The sequence below is a fragment of the Schistocerca nitens genome, chromosome 9 (genome assembly GCF_023898315.1).
Source record: "Schistocerca nitens isolate TAMUIC-IGC-003100 chromosome 9, iqSchNite1.1, whole genome shotgun sequence".
Lineage (NCBI taxonomy): Eukaryota > Metazoa > Arthropoda > Insecta > Orthoptera > Acrididae > Schistocerca > Schistocerca nitens.
In genome coordinates this window covers 20,440,994-20,455,935 of record NC_064622.1, presented here as the reverse complement: position 1 = coordinate 20,455,935, position 14,942 = coordinate 20,440,994, and the positions used below count along the sequence as shown (strand labels likewise).

General features: G+C 42.0%; 1 protein-coding gene across 1 annotated transcript in view; it reads right to left on the bottom strand.

The window, feature by feature from the left end:
* The window catches only part of LOC126203510 (midasin-like), a 311,918-nt gene that overhangs the window by 22,002 nt on the left and 274,974 nt on the right, over positions 1–14,942 (bottom strand). Inside the window, exons 39-40 of the mRNA XM_049937836.1 lie at positions 13,336–13,679; positions 12,998–13,215 (exon numbers count right to left, since the gene is read on the bottom strand). Coding sequence (XP_049793793.1) covers positions 12,998–13,215; positions 13,336–13,679 — 562 coding nt within the window. The remainder of the gene's footprint in view (positions 1–12,997; positions 13,216–13,335; positions 13,680–14,942) is intronic.

Genomic DNA, 14,942 nt, shown 5'->3' with positions numbered 1-14,942 from the left:
TCTGTAGTAGATAGTTCCTACAGAACATATGCCCCAAGATGTTTTTCTCTTTTGTACCATCCTCATGAAGTTCCTCTCCTACCCTGCTCAGCACCTCCTCATTTCTCATTCTGTCGACCCATTTCACTCTCTCCACTCTTTTCCATAACCACATTTCAAAACTTTCTTTCGTTGTTTCAAAACCATACGACACCACATTTAACACAAAACATTTTGGCGAATCTCTTCCTAAGTGTAATGGGGATGCTTCTGGCTGTCAGCAAGCTTTCACTTTCCCAAAAGCTCTCTTTCCCATGAAGATTCTATGTCTCATTTCCTCTGTACAACTTCTGCTGCAAGGTATCGAGCTTCTCAAATATCGGAATGATTGAACCTCTTCAAATATCATCCTGCCTAGTGGTACATTAATCGAGTCAGCTCCTTTTCCAATTCTCATCACTTTGGTTTTGCTAATGTTCAGTTTCACCCCAAATTCATAACCCATTCTTACAATATCCTCCATTATTTCCTGGAGCTCTTCCTCTGTTCCACATACATGATGGTTTTTAATCTTTCTTCTACAACTACAAGACCTTTTGATTTTCCCAAGGCCTTATTGATTAGCTTTCCAGCCTATATACTGTAAAGTGCTGGTGACACACAGCAACCCTGTCACACACTTCTTCCAATACCCACATATCAGTTTCATCTTCTGCTCAAACTAGCACTTTCTATCCCACACAGAATTGCTTTATCAACCTTCTGTCCTACCAATCTATACCAGTATCTTTCAGAACCTTCAAAAGTATACGCCAATCAATTCTGTCACGTGCTTTTTCTCAGTTGCTAAAACAAACATACATTTCTCTATTCACTTCCAAAAATCTTTTTGGGATCATCCTCCAACACCCAAATGCACCTCTTAACCCTCTTCATTTTCTAAATCTAAATTGATCTTCTCCTATACTCTCCTCTATTTTCCTTTTTATTCTTCTCAGCACTGTTCTGGTCAGAGCCTCAGTAACATGGCACATAAAAATAATTGTCATATAATCTTTGCATTGACTGGCATTGAATTTCTTTGGTAAGAGCACCATTATGGTCTTAAGGAGGCCTGTGTAATATATTCCATTGATTACATTTGTAATTCTAGTTACAGCACCAGTCCCTAAGGCCTTCAGTGTCTGACACACTATTTGATCACAGTCCAACACTTTCCTTTGTTTAAGATCCTGGAAAGCTTCCTCCAATTCTCATTTCCCCATTATTTGTCCCCAGTGATTTTTGTCTGCATTCTTCTTCATCCTCTAAGACTAATCCTTCATGATCAGCTGTAGAATCATATAGATATTCTAATTATGCCTTCCATACATCTTTGTTTTCTTCAGTATTCATTTTTATCTCTCCTTACTTGTTTATTAGCATTCCTTGCTTGCTAATTTTTCATGGTTCTTTCATCTTTCCCTGCTTTACACCTTTTTTAATCTGAGTATTTCATTTGTTCCCTCTTGGTTCTTGAACACATTGCACATTACCATCTTTCTCTACAGCTTATTTCTTTTCTTTTTTTTTTCTTTTTTTTTCAGAATTCCAAATGTCCTGCACCATTTTACTCTAAAACACACACACACACACACACACACACACACACACACAAATTTTATAAGCTACTTGGATGCATGAGGGCAAAACAGAATATGACATTGCTTGGATGGAATATATTCACAGATAGTGAAATACGTGCTCCAAACACTGCAAAAATCTTGTTGGCTGGAGAAAATCTCTGGTGGTTTTTATATTTGAAAAAGTGATGGAAGTATCACAATGAACTACAGAGGGATAAGTTTTCAAAATATCACTTAGAAAGTATAGCGGAAAAAAAATTATCAAAAGAGTATGTTGTATATCTTTATTTGAAGAAACAGCTGGTTTTAAAGAGAGTCAATCATGCATAGACTATGAATTTTTTTAAAAAAAATACTGATTGAAATGAGAAGAGAATTTAACCTTATGATACACTTCACATTCAGTGACTACAAAAAAGCCCTCAGTAACAGTCAAAAGACATCTGCTGTTGGACATAAAGATTTAACAAGGATACCCACCAGTATTGTAGATGTTAGAAAAAGCTTACACACAAAAATACTACTGAAAACTTAAAACCCACTATCAGAATAATTTTATACCATCCAAGGAGCATGTCAGGGCTGCAACTTATCTCCCAGTTTTCAATATTTATAATGATGATATAACTACAGAATGGAAAATTAAATTAAGGCTAGGAATGAAAGAAATGGAAGAATGCACCTAAACGTAAGGTTCCTTGCTGATTATCAAGTTATTATTCAAAAGACAGAAAATGTCCTTCATTGCTATTTACCATATACCAGAGATGATGAGTTGCACACAGGCAGTCACGCACAACAAAAACACTACTAAACGTGTAAGCTTTCAGACACAAGGTCTTCTTCTAACAATATTATTATGAAAAGGAAAGTTGCCACTCACCTCTTAGCGAAGATGCTGAGTCACAGATAGGTACAACAAAAAGACTACTTGTGAAAAGTCTTTTTGTTGTGCCTATCTGCGACTCAGCATCTCTGCTATATGGTATGTGGCAACTTTCCTTTTCCAAATACTGTTACATACAAAATTCAAGCTTTCGCAACAAACTGTTGCCTCATCAGGAAAGAGGGAAGGAGAGGGAAAGACGAAAGGATGTGGGTTTTAAGGGAGAGGGTAAGGAGTCATTCCAATCCCGGGAGCGGAAAGACTTACCTTAGGGAGAAAAAAGGACGGGTATACACTCGCACACACACACGTATCCATCCACACATATACAGACACTATATATATATATATATATATATATAGGTTGCTGTTGGTGGGAAGTATCCAGATAACCCGGACGGTGTAACACTGTGCCAAGATGTACTGGCCGTGCACCAAGGCATGTTTAGCCACAGGGGGTATATATGATGTGACTTACCGAACGAAAGCGCTGGCAGGTCGATAGACACACAAACAAACACAAACACACACACACACACACAAAATTCAAGCTTTCGCAACAAACTGTTGCCTCATCAGGAAAGAGGGGAAGGAGAGGGAAAGACGAAAGGATGTGGGTTTTAAGGGAGAGGGTAAGGAGTCATTCCAATCCCGGGAGCGGAAAGACTTACCTTAGGGGGAAAAAAGGACGGGTACACACTCGCACACACACACATATCCATCCACACATATACAGACACAAGCAGACATATTTAAAGACAAAGAGTTTGGGCAGAGATGTCAGTCGAGGCGGAAGTACAGAGGCAAAGATGTTGTTGAATGACAGGTGAGGTATGAGTGGCGGCAACTTGAAATTAGTGGAGATTGAGGCCTGGTGGGTAACGGGAAGAGAGGATATATTGAAGAGCAATTTCCCATCTCCGGAGTTCGGATAGGTTGGTGTTAGTGGGAAGTATCCAGATAACCCGGACGGTGTAACACTGTGCCAAGATGTACTGGCCGTGCACCAAGGCATGTTTAGCCACAGGGTGATCCTCATTACCAACAAACACTGTCTGCCTGTGTCCATTCATGTGAATGGACAGTTTGTTGCTGGTCATTCCCATATAGAATGCGTCACAGTGTAGGCAGGTCAGTTGGCAAATCACGTGGGTGCTTTCACATGTGGCTCTGCCTTTGATCGTGTACACCTTCCGGGTTACAGGACTGGAGTAGGTGGTGGTGGGAGGGTGCATGAGACAGGTTTTACACCGGGTGCGGTTTCAAGGATAGGAGCCAGAGGGTAGGGAAGGTGGTTTGGGGATTTCATAGGGATGAACTAACAGGTTATGAAGGTTAGGTGGACGGCGGAAAGACACTCTTGGTGGAGTGGGGAGGATTTCATTAAGGATGGATCTCATTTCAGGGCAGGATTTGAGGAAGTCGTATCCCTGCTGGAGAGCCACATTCAGAGTCTGGTCCAGTCCCGGAAAGTATCCTGTCACAAGTGGGGCACTTTTGGGTTTCTTCTGTGGGAGGTTCTGGGTTTGAGGGGATGAGGAAGTGGCTCTGGTTATTTGTTTCTGTACCAGGTCGGGAGGGTAGTTACGGGATGCGAAAGCTGTTGTCAGGTTGTTGGTGTAATGGTTCAGGGATTCCGGACTGGAGCAGATTCGTTTGCCACGAAGACCTAGGCTGTAGGGAAGGGACCGTTTGATATGGAATGGGTGGCAGCTGTCGTAATGGAGGTACTGTTGCTTGTTGGTGGGTTTGATGTGGACGGACGTGTGAAGCTGGCCATTGGACAGATGGAGGTCAACGTCAAGGAAAGTGGCATGGTATTTGGAGTAGGACCAGGTGAATCTGATGGAACCAAAGGAGTTGAGGTTGGAGAGGAAATTCTGGAGTTCTTCTTCACTGTGAGTCCAGATCATGAAGATGTCATCAATAAATCTGTACCAAACTTTGGGTTGGCAGACCTGGGTAACCAAGAGGGCTTCCTCTAGGTGACCCATGAATAGGTTGGCGTACGAGGGGGCCATCCTGGTACCCATGGCTGTTCCCTTTAATTGTTGGTTTGTCCGGCCTTCAAAAGTGAAGAAGTTGTGGGTCAGGATGAAGCTGGCTAAGGTAATGAGGAAAGAGGTTTTAGGTAGGGTGGCAGGTGATCGGCGTGAAAGGAAATGCTCCATTGTAGCGAGGCCCTGGACGTGTGGAATATTTGTGTATAAGGAAGTGGCATCAATGGTTACAAGGATGGTTTCTGGGGGTAACAGATTGGGTAAGGATTCCAGGCGTTCGAGAAAGTGGATGGTGTCTTTGATGAAGGATGGGAGACTGCATGTAATGGGTTGAAGGTGTTGATCTACATAGGCAGAGATACGTTCTGTGGGGGCTTGGTGACCAGCTACAATGGGGCGGCCGGGATGATTGGGTTTGTAAATTTTAGGAAGAAGGTAGAAGGTAGGGGTGCAGGGTGTCGGTGGGGTCAGGAGGTTGATGGAGTCAGGTGAAAGGTTTTGCAGGGGGCCTAAGGTTCTGAGGATTCCTTGAAGCTCCGCCTGGACATCGGGAATGGGATTACCTTGGCAAACTTTGTATGTGGTGTTGTCTGAAAGCTGACACAGTCCCTCAGCCACATACTCCCGACGATCAAGTACCACAGTCGTGGAACCCTTATCCGCCGGAAGAATGACGATGGATCGGTCAGCCTTCAGATCACGGATAACCTGGGCTTCAGCAGTGGTGATGTTGGGAGTAGGATTAAAGTTTTTTAAGAAGGATTGAGACGCAAGGCTGGAAGTCAGAAATTCCTGGAAGGTTTGGAGAGAGTGATTTTGAGGAAGAGGAGGTGGGTCCCGCTGCGACAGAGGACGGAACTGTTCCAGGTAGGGTTCAATTTGGATAGTGTCCTGGGGAGTTGGATCATTAGGAGTAGGATTAGGATCATTTTTCTTCGTGGCAAAGTGATATTTCCAGCAGAGAGTAGGACACTAAATCTTTGACGAGGGCTGTTTGGTAGAATCTGGGAGTGGGACTGAAGGTGAGGCCTTTGGATAGGACAGAGGTTTCGGATTGGGAGAGAGGTTTGGAGGAAAGGTTAACTACTGAATTAGGGTGTTGTGGTTCCAGATTGTGTTGATTGGAATTTTGAGGTTTTGGAGGGAGTGGAGCTGGAAGTGGGAGATTGAGTAGATGGGAGAGACTGGGTTTGTGTGCTATGAGAGGAGGTTGAGGTTTGCTGGAAAGGTTGTGAAGGGTGAGTGAGTTGCCTTTCCGGAGGTTGGAAACCAGGAGATTGGATAGTTTTTTGAGGTGGAGGGTGGCATGCTGTTCTAATTTGCGGTTGGCCTGTAGGAGGATGCTCTGAACAGCCAGTGTGGATGTGGGAGAGGAAAGATTGAGGACTTTTATTAAGGATAGGAGTTGACGGTTGTGTTCATTGGCTGAGTTGACGTGTAGGTGAAGGATTAGGTGGGTGAGGGCTATGGATTGTTCAGTTTGGAACTGGTATAGGGACTGATGGAAAGATGGGTTGCAGCCAGAGATGGGAACTTTAAGTGTGAGGCCTTTGGGGGTAATGCCAAATGTTAGACAAGCCTGAGAAAATAGAATATGGGAGCGTAATCTGCTTAGGGCGAAGGCATGTTTGCGGAGGGAATGTAAATAAAACTTAATGGGGTCGTTGTGGGGGTGTTGTGAGGGTGACATGGTATTAGAAACACTGTGATGCATTCTATGTGGGAATGACCAGCAACAAACTGTCCATTCGCATGAATGGACACAGGCAGACAGTGTTTGTTGGTAATGAGGATCACCCTGTGGCTAAACATGCCTTGGTGCACGGCCAGTACATCTTGGCACAGTGTTACACCGTCCGGGTTATCTGGATACTTCCCACCAACACCAACCTATCCGAACTCCGGAGATGGGAACTTGCTCTTCAATATATCCTCTCTTCCCGTTACCCACCAGGCCTCAATCTCCGCTAATTTCAAGTTGCCGCCACTCATACCTCACCTGTCATTCAACAACATCTTTGCCTCTGCACTTCTGCCTCGACTGACATATCTGCCCAAACTCTTTGTCTTTAAATATGTCTGCTTGTGTCTGTATATGTGTGGATGGATATGTGTGTGTGTGTGTGTGTGTGTGTGTGTGTGTGTGTGTGTGTGTGTGTGTGTGTGTGCGCGCGCGCGCGAGTGTATACCCGTCCTTTTTTCCCCCTAAGGTAAGTCTTTCCGCTCCCGGGATTGGAATGACTCCTTACCCTCTCCCTTAAAACCCACATCCTTTCGTCTTTCCCTCTCCTTCCCTCTTTCCTGATGAGGCAACAGTTTGTTGCGAAAGCTTGAATTTTGTGTGTATGTTTCACTTTCATTTGGTAAGTCACATCATCTTTGTTTTTAGATATATTTTTCCTACGTGGAATGTTTCCCTATATATATATATATATATATATATATATATATATATATCTCCAAAAACAAAGATGATGTGACTTACCAAACGAAAGCGCTGGCACGTCGATAGACACACAAATAAACACAAACATGCACACAAAATTCAAGCTTTCGCAACAAACTGTTGCCTCATCAGGAAAGAGGGAAGGAGAGGGAAAGACGAAAGGATGTGGGTTTTAAGGGAGAGGGTAAGGAGTCATTCCAATCCCGGGAGCGGAAAGACTTACCTTAAGGGGAAAAAAGGACGGGTATACACTCGCACACACACACATATCCATCCACACATATACAGACACAAGCAGACATATTTAAAGACAAAGAGTTTGGGCAGAGATGTCAGTCGAGGTGGAAGAGTAGAGGCAAAGAAGTTGTTGAGAGACAGGTGAGGTATGAGTGGCGGCAACTTGAAATTAGCGGAGATTGAGGCCTGGCGGATAACGAGAAGAGAGGATATACTGAAGGGCAAGTTCCCATCTCCGGAGTTCGGATAGGTTGGTGTTGGTGGGAAGTATCCAGATAACCCGGACGGTGTAACACTGTGCCAAGATGTGCTGGCTGTGCACCAAGGCATGTTTAGCCACAGGGTGATCCTCATTACCAACAAACACTGTCTGCCTGTGTCCATTCATGCGAATGGACAGTTTGTTGCTGGTCATTCCCACATAGAATGCATCACAGTGTAGGCAGGTCAGTTGGTAAATCACGTGGGTGCTTTCACACGTGGCTCTGCCTTTGATCGTGTACACCTTCCGGGTTACAGGACTGGAGTAGGTGGTGGTGGGAGGGTGCATGGGACAGGTTTTGCACCGGGGGCGGTTACAAGGATAGGAGCCAGAGGGTAGGGAAGGTGGTTTGGGGATTTCATAGGGATGAACTAACAGGTTACGAAGGTTAGGTGGACGGCGGAAAGACACTCTTGGCGGAGTGGGGAGGATTTCATGAAGGATGGATCTCATTTCAGGGCAGGATTTGAGGAAGTCGTATTCCTGCTGGAGAGCCACATTCAGAGTCTGGTCCAGTCCCGGAAAGTATCCTGTCACAAGTGGGGCACTTTTGTGGTTCTTCTGTGGGGGATTCTGGGTTTGAGGGGATGAGGAAGTGGCTCTGGTTATTTGCTTCTGTACCAGGCCGGGAGGGTAGTTGCGGGATGCGAAAGCTGTTGTCAGGTTGTTGGTGTAATGTTTCAGGGATTCCGGACTGGAGCAGATTCGTTTGCCACGAAGACCTAGGCTGTAGGGAAGGGACCGTTTGATGTGGAATGGGTGGCAGCTGTCATAATGGAGGTACTGTTGCTTGTTGGTGGGTTTGATGTGGACGGACGTGTGAAGTTGGCCATTGGACAGGTGGAGGTCAACGTCAAGGAAAGTGGCATGGGATTTGGAGTAGGACCAGGTAAGTCTTTCCGCTCCCGGGATTGGAATGACTCCTTACCCTCTCCCTTAAAACCCACATCCTTTCGTCTTTCCCTCTCCTTCCCTCTTTCCTGATGAGGCAACAGTTTGTTGCGAAAGCTTGAATTTTGTGTGTATATTTGTGTTTGTTTGTGTGTCTATCGACCTGCCAGCGCTTTTGTTTGGTAAGTCTCATCATCTTTCTTTTTAGATATATTTTTTCCACGTGGAATGTTTCCCTCTGTTATATATATATATATATATATATATATATATAAATGATGAGACTTACCAAACAAAAGCGCTGGCAGGTCGATGCATTCACTGTGATGCATTCTATGTGGGAATGACCAGCAACAAACTGTCCATTCGCATGAATGGACACAGGCAGACAGTGTTTGTTGGTAATGAGGATCACCCTGTGGCTAAACATGCCTTGGTGCACAGCCAGCACATCTTGGCACAGTGTTACACCGTCCGGGTTATCTGGATACTTCCCACCAACACCAACCTATCCGAACTCCGGAGATGGGAACTTGCCCTTCAGTATATCCTCTCTTCTCGTTATCCACGTGGAATGTTTCCCTCTGTTATATATATATATATATATATATATATATATATATATATATATATATATATATATATATATATATATATATCTCCAAGCATTTACCTGTAGTAATGTAAAGAAATCGTAAAAAAGCTAAATCTGTACGAGAAGATGGAGATTTGAACTTTTCTCCTACTAATTGGAATGGCATGTTTTCATCATCATGCCACTTTACTTGGTAACAGCACTACCTGTGGCATATCTATGACCAGGTTTCAGAAATGGGAGACCTACTGTCTAGGACAATAAATAAATAGTTTGATGAGAAAGTTATAACTTCATTAATGTGCAACTGCCCATCTTGTTCCTCTAGGATTCCCCACTTTTGCTAATTCATCACCACTTTTGCTAGACATATCCACAGTTTGAGGACACACTGTAATTGCACATTTCTATCACTCAAGAACACAGTTTATAAAGTTGGCAGACAAAAGAACAACTCGTACTCAAAGACATATGAGCCACGCTGGTGTTATAAAGAGGCTGGAGAAAGGAACAGTTTTAGAGCAGAGTGTTTCTATGATGTAAGTGAATATGTTAGCTTTTCTGTGTTTGTCTTTGCACAACAATGTTTCTGTTGTTAGTTTATTATTTTTCCTGTTTCTAATACGGGTGTATATGCAGACAAGGAAAAAAATTCCCAGATTTCCCGGTTAACAATACACTTTCTCCCGGGTGGAAACACACTTTTTCCGTTTTAAGTGACAGTATTACAAAACTATACATTGGAATTCCACCAAATGCCGCATGTTACTTTCCAAATCATTGAAATCGAGATTGGGATGCGCTTATGTAAGCCAGTCATAGCGCATGTCACGTGATCTCGCCAGCCGATGACTGTGGATATTCAGAGCATACTACACGTGATGACGTCAGCCAACAGCAATGTCACTGTTAAGTAGCACGAACACACAAACAGGGGAAGTTAATAGTTTAAATTAATATACACAGTGTTGCTACAAGAAAAGAAAAGCGTTCACATATAATATTGGTCTCTAAGGTTAATAAGCTACAAGAGAAGCTAAGATTTCGCATATAATGTTGACCTTGTTTGCACGTGTTACACTTTAAGATCTATCACACAAATGTGCCAGTAAAATTTTAATAAAGACATAAATGTCTCATCTTCAGGGTTCGAAATTCTTCTAAATGACTCGTCATCAAAGAGTTGATTTTTAAATGAGAGTCAAACGCTCTGTAATTTAAGAAATTCATGGTACATTCTCGCACATAGTTCAACTTATGTAAAAGGATATTTACTTTGAAAGTAACGCTTTTCAAACCATCATTCGCAATATTTTCCTCGACCTGTTCAAAATATGTTCATTTCAGCAGTTGCCAGATAGCGCAGATAACAGTCGACACCGCGCGTGCGCAGCTACCATGATGTAGGAAGCCCGTATGTACGTACGTGTAAAACACTGAAAGATCATACATTATGTCATAAAAGAAACAAGACATCAGAGGATATTCCAAGGGCATCGGAATTTTGTGAACCACACTAAAATGTGCACATTTAAAATGCATACTTAAAGTGCACATTCGTATATCCAGGTTCCCAGTGAAGTAGACCTCGACCTGATATTAAGATTTTCAGTGTGGTTTTTGGGGTGTAAATTTCTTGGAAATGAGACTGTTTTGGCACAAATGGTCATTTTTATAACACGACAAAATATAATTCACGAATTACCACTATCAAATGCATATTTGGCCTACTACAAGTATAAAGCCTTACGTTAGGAAGTAGTTTCACATTTCATTCACACGCACCAGTTTCTCAAGCACGAGATCATAAAGTAGTATTATGAAATTTTTATATAGATTTGGAATTGTCTTATTCTTCTGTAATTTTTGTGATGTCCCCGTTTCTTCTCCTTCCTCATTCTAACAAACAGTCTTTTCATCACCAGTTCTGTAGCTATTCCTGCCATTGTCAAAATCTGTTTGCCGATTAACTTCACTAACCCTGCCACAATCACCGGTTTAGTTATCCAGCGATTATTCTCCAGTTGGGCATTATTATGTGTTCGTACAATGCGTTTGCCGCACTACTCCCAGGATGGAACTTAAGCGGCTGCTAGCCAGGAACTGTACAACTGGTCCTTACTAGTGTAGCAATATGGCCAAAAACTTTCTGTCAAAATTTCATTTTCTTGGATACACCGAGAAGATAATACATAATCTTTCTCACCTGTTATTCCTGTTAGTCGTTTATTTTCATTCTGGTAGTCTGACTCTATGGATTTCGGTATTAATTATAACAATGCTGATCATTCGCAAACCCAATCAACCACATAATCAGACATCGATTGGCATTCGTATGTTCGGCTTTAATCCGCTCAGCTCATATAGCCCCGTCCCCTTTTGTCTGCGGAAAGTTTATTTCTAGATACGACGAGGATTCTCCTGACAGACATATCACGTACACTACACACGCATTCAAAAATCAACTTATGATTCATTCAGAAATCAACTTAAAATGGGTTAAAAAATTTTCAAAAACGAACGTCCGCTGGATGCTAAGCGCTTTGTGAAACTAGCTTTTTTCCTCAAGATATGAATTTGGCGCCCCCTTTCCCCGGTAGCATCTAGCTGCTTGCTGCGACTGCTTGCACAGCCAACAGCCACATTCCTGTAGTCAGAAGCGGGAGAATCTACTGCTCAAATGTGACTCAACTGCGCATGCGCACAAACCTGCTCGTAACTGCTAAAATGAATCTAATGTAAACAGTTGTGACTTCACACTCATCGGAGGCAATTTGTTGTTATGAAGCATTGTAAAGTCTTCCTAAAGCCTTTGACACATTTTGCTGCTGGCACACGCTTGCATGAGCATGTGTCGTCGTCATTGTATATGGCACATTTCCTTTGCAATTTAAGTTATTTTCATTTTTTCTCTCATTTATGTTTTACTGTTGAAGTGTTATTCTGCAGCAGTGGGATACAGTAATATCCTTTGTTAGAGTATCGGTTCTTACCAATCAAAATTACAAAAATTTAACAGAAAACTAAAACACCGAAGAATTCCCGGGATTCTAAAAAATTCCCGGATTTTTCCCGGCTTTCTCCCGGATGAAAAAATTCCCAGGTTTTTCCCGGATCTCCCGGTTGTCCCAGGCCGTATACACACTGTAATACAGTCACAACACACCACGAATAATTGTGAAGGAAATGGTGTTGGGAGGTGGCTGTGTCTATATATTTTTCTGAAGCGTAATACTACAAAGATTCTTGTTTGAGAATGTTATGTTTCTAGTTCTGGCAGATAATGAAAGCTAATTATAGTCTCCAGATACATGTGGTTTTATTGAGGGTTTGCTTCCTAAATAAAATACTGAGCGAGTTAGTGTAGTGTTAAGGCACTGGACTCACATTTGGCAGGAGCGGGCTTTGAACCCCTGTTCAGCCATACTGACTCGGTTTTTCCTTAGCTTCCCTTACTCCATTCTTGCATAATTCGATAAATTATGTATATCCTTTATGTAGGATTATATATAAATTATGTCTGCAATGAATCTAACATGCCCTGTACTGTTACGAGGAATAGTCAAGTTACAAACACATAAATAAACTAAAGGATAAAGGTGGGAGTGTTGAGTTGCAAACAGGCACAATGAAAAAGAATGCAAAATGCCTGTCTTTAACTCAATGCCGCCTCTATGTTGTAAGTAGCAATATACATTTTTCACCTTGTTTTTATTCCACCCTGGATTTTCCATTATTTAAATAATACTGTCCTTCAATATGCCATTTAGCACAGTGTCCTCAAGAATGTTACAAAGATTTAATGAAACACATTGACTAGTATATCAAAAGAACTGCAACTTTGCTATTCCTAACTACGTGGATACTAAATTTTTTTGTTTCATTTTTCTCATATAATCTTTATGGAAATTCACTAATCCTTTTTCTCAGTATAATTATGTACCTCATCATCACAGGAAAAAACATCTATCTCATATGAGTTTCTACATCTACATCTACATCTACATCTACATCTACATCTATACTCCACAAGCCACCCAACGGTGTGGGGCGGAGGGCACTTTACGTCCTATTACCTCCTCCATTTGTCTGAAAGTTTTCGGTACATTTGAAGAGCAGGCTGAAGAATTCCATTTCCAGTGGACTGAACTTTGGATAGTAGCCAAATGTCAGTCAATTGCATTCCTCTGTGTGACATCATAGAAAAAAGAACAAATGCGAGGTCTTCAAGAAGGCTTGTGGAATTTTGTGCCACATCGACACCTGTCACCATGGAAATTGTTTCACTACTCAACTGTAAGAAATGACAAAACGAATTAAACAACAGAACAAAGAGGTCAGGCAACATCCACAATACAAAGTGACAGTGCTGCGGGCAAGCACAGACAGCTGCACACAATCCACGACTACAAACCTCCACATTTGCTGCTACTGTCAAAAGAGCAGCAGCAGAGCTCTTCAGTCCAGTGAAAACACTGTTCGTAGTAAGCAGTGGCGCAGGGTACGCGAGTGCTGACAGTGGAAGAAAAGTGTCTTCTCGAGTGCTGTGTTTCAGGAAGCTCCTGTATCGCGACAGCTTCTCCACGAGGACTTGTTGGATGCTGGCCCGAAGGGACTGACTGCTGCCCACAGCGCGAGTGTAAACATCGTAACATGCAGCGGGGAGAGATGTCAGTGCCTTGTGGCCTCGTGCGAGTTGATGCCACAGTAATGAAGCTGTCTGTTCTAGCCTTGAGAGGTTGAGTGTTTTATCTGAAACTGTCAATAAGCACTTTCTTTTACTTGAATTGCGTGACACAAAATATGAATACATAACACAAAGAGGATTGCAACAATACTAAAATGTACCATGGATAATGTCATGGGCAAAGCTGGAATCACCCATCAATAATGCAAAAGATATAAAATATCTTTATGGAGATCCAGTAACTTTAGTTACTGTATTTATGCATAAAAACCGCAAAAACCTTTTTTTAACCATTTTTGCACTGTGGGTCACAATTATCAACATAATTAACAGTGCAAAGGGCTCAAATTTTAAGTGTGCATTCTTTAGACATTTATCTAGAAACACCATATTCCTGTTTTCAAAAATCTTTATCCGTTATCAAGACACATCTGGAAAACCATGATTTTTGGTTAACCAATTAAGTACCAATTGTGGGGAGGACCACTTCTATAATTTCATCCACATCAAATCAACAAAATTTTTACTATATATTCTTAAGATGAAGGGAATCTCAAAACTTTTTTCAATATAGTTATATGTTACTGAGATCGAGAGGTTCAAAGTTACCATGGTTATACACATAAAATACGTACATTGCATCCAGCTTGAGGTGCAAACATAGTTTTGACAGACGTAGTGAACACACGGGAAGGGTTCTGAGTTTACCAAACTATGTTTTAGTCACCATTTTTTGCCAGGACAAACTTTATGATGCACTGTCTCTCTAAAATGGGTGATTCATGTCAATACAGGCTGTCTTGACCCGGAAATTATTCGTTGGTGCCAGCTGACAGTGTAAGTAACTCGTTAAAAAAAAAAAAAAAAAAATTATTTTGCTATATAAAATTGTTTGAACTTGCATTTCAAACACTGTATTTTTTGTATAAAGTGATCAAAAGTATCTGGACACCCCCCCAAAAAATATGTTTTTAATATTATGTGCATTGTGCTACCACCCACTGCCAGGCACTCCATATCAGCGACCTCAGTAGTCATTAGACATCGTGAGAGAGCAAAATGGGCGCTCCGCAGAACTCACGGACTTCAAACGTGGACAGGTGATTGTGTGTCACTTGTGTCATACGTCTCTACATGAGATTTCCATACTCCTACACATCCCTAGGTCCACTATTTCTGATGTGATAGTGAACTGGAAATGTGAAGGGACACGTACAACACAAAAAGAGTACAGGTTGACCTCATTTGTTGACTGACAGAGACCGCTGACAGTTGAAGAGGGTTGTAATGTGCAATAGGCAAACATCTATCCAGATCATCATACAGGAATTCCA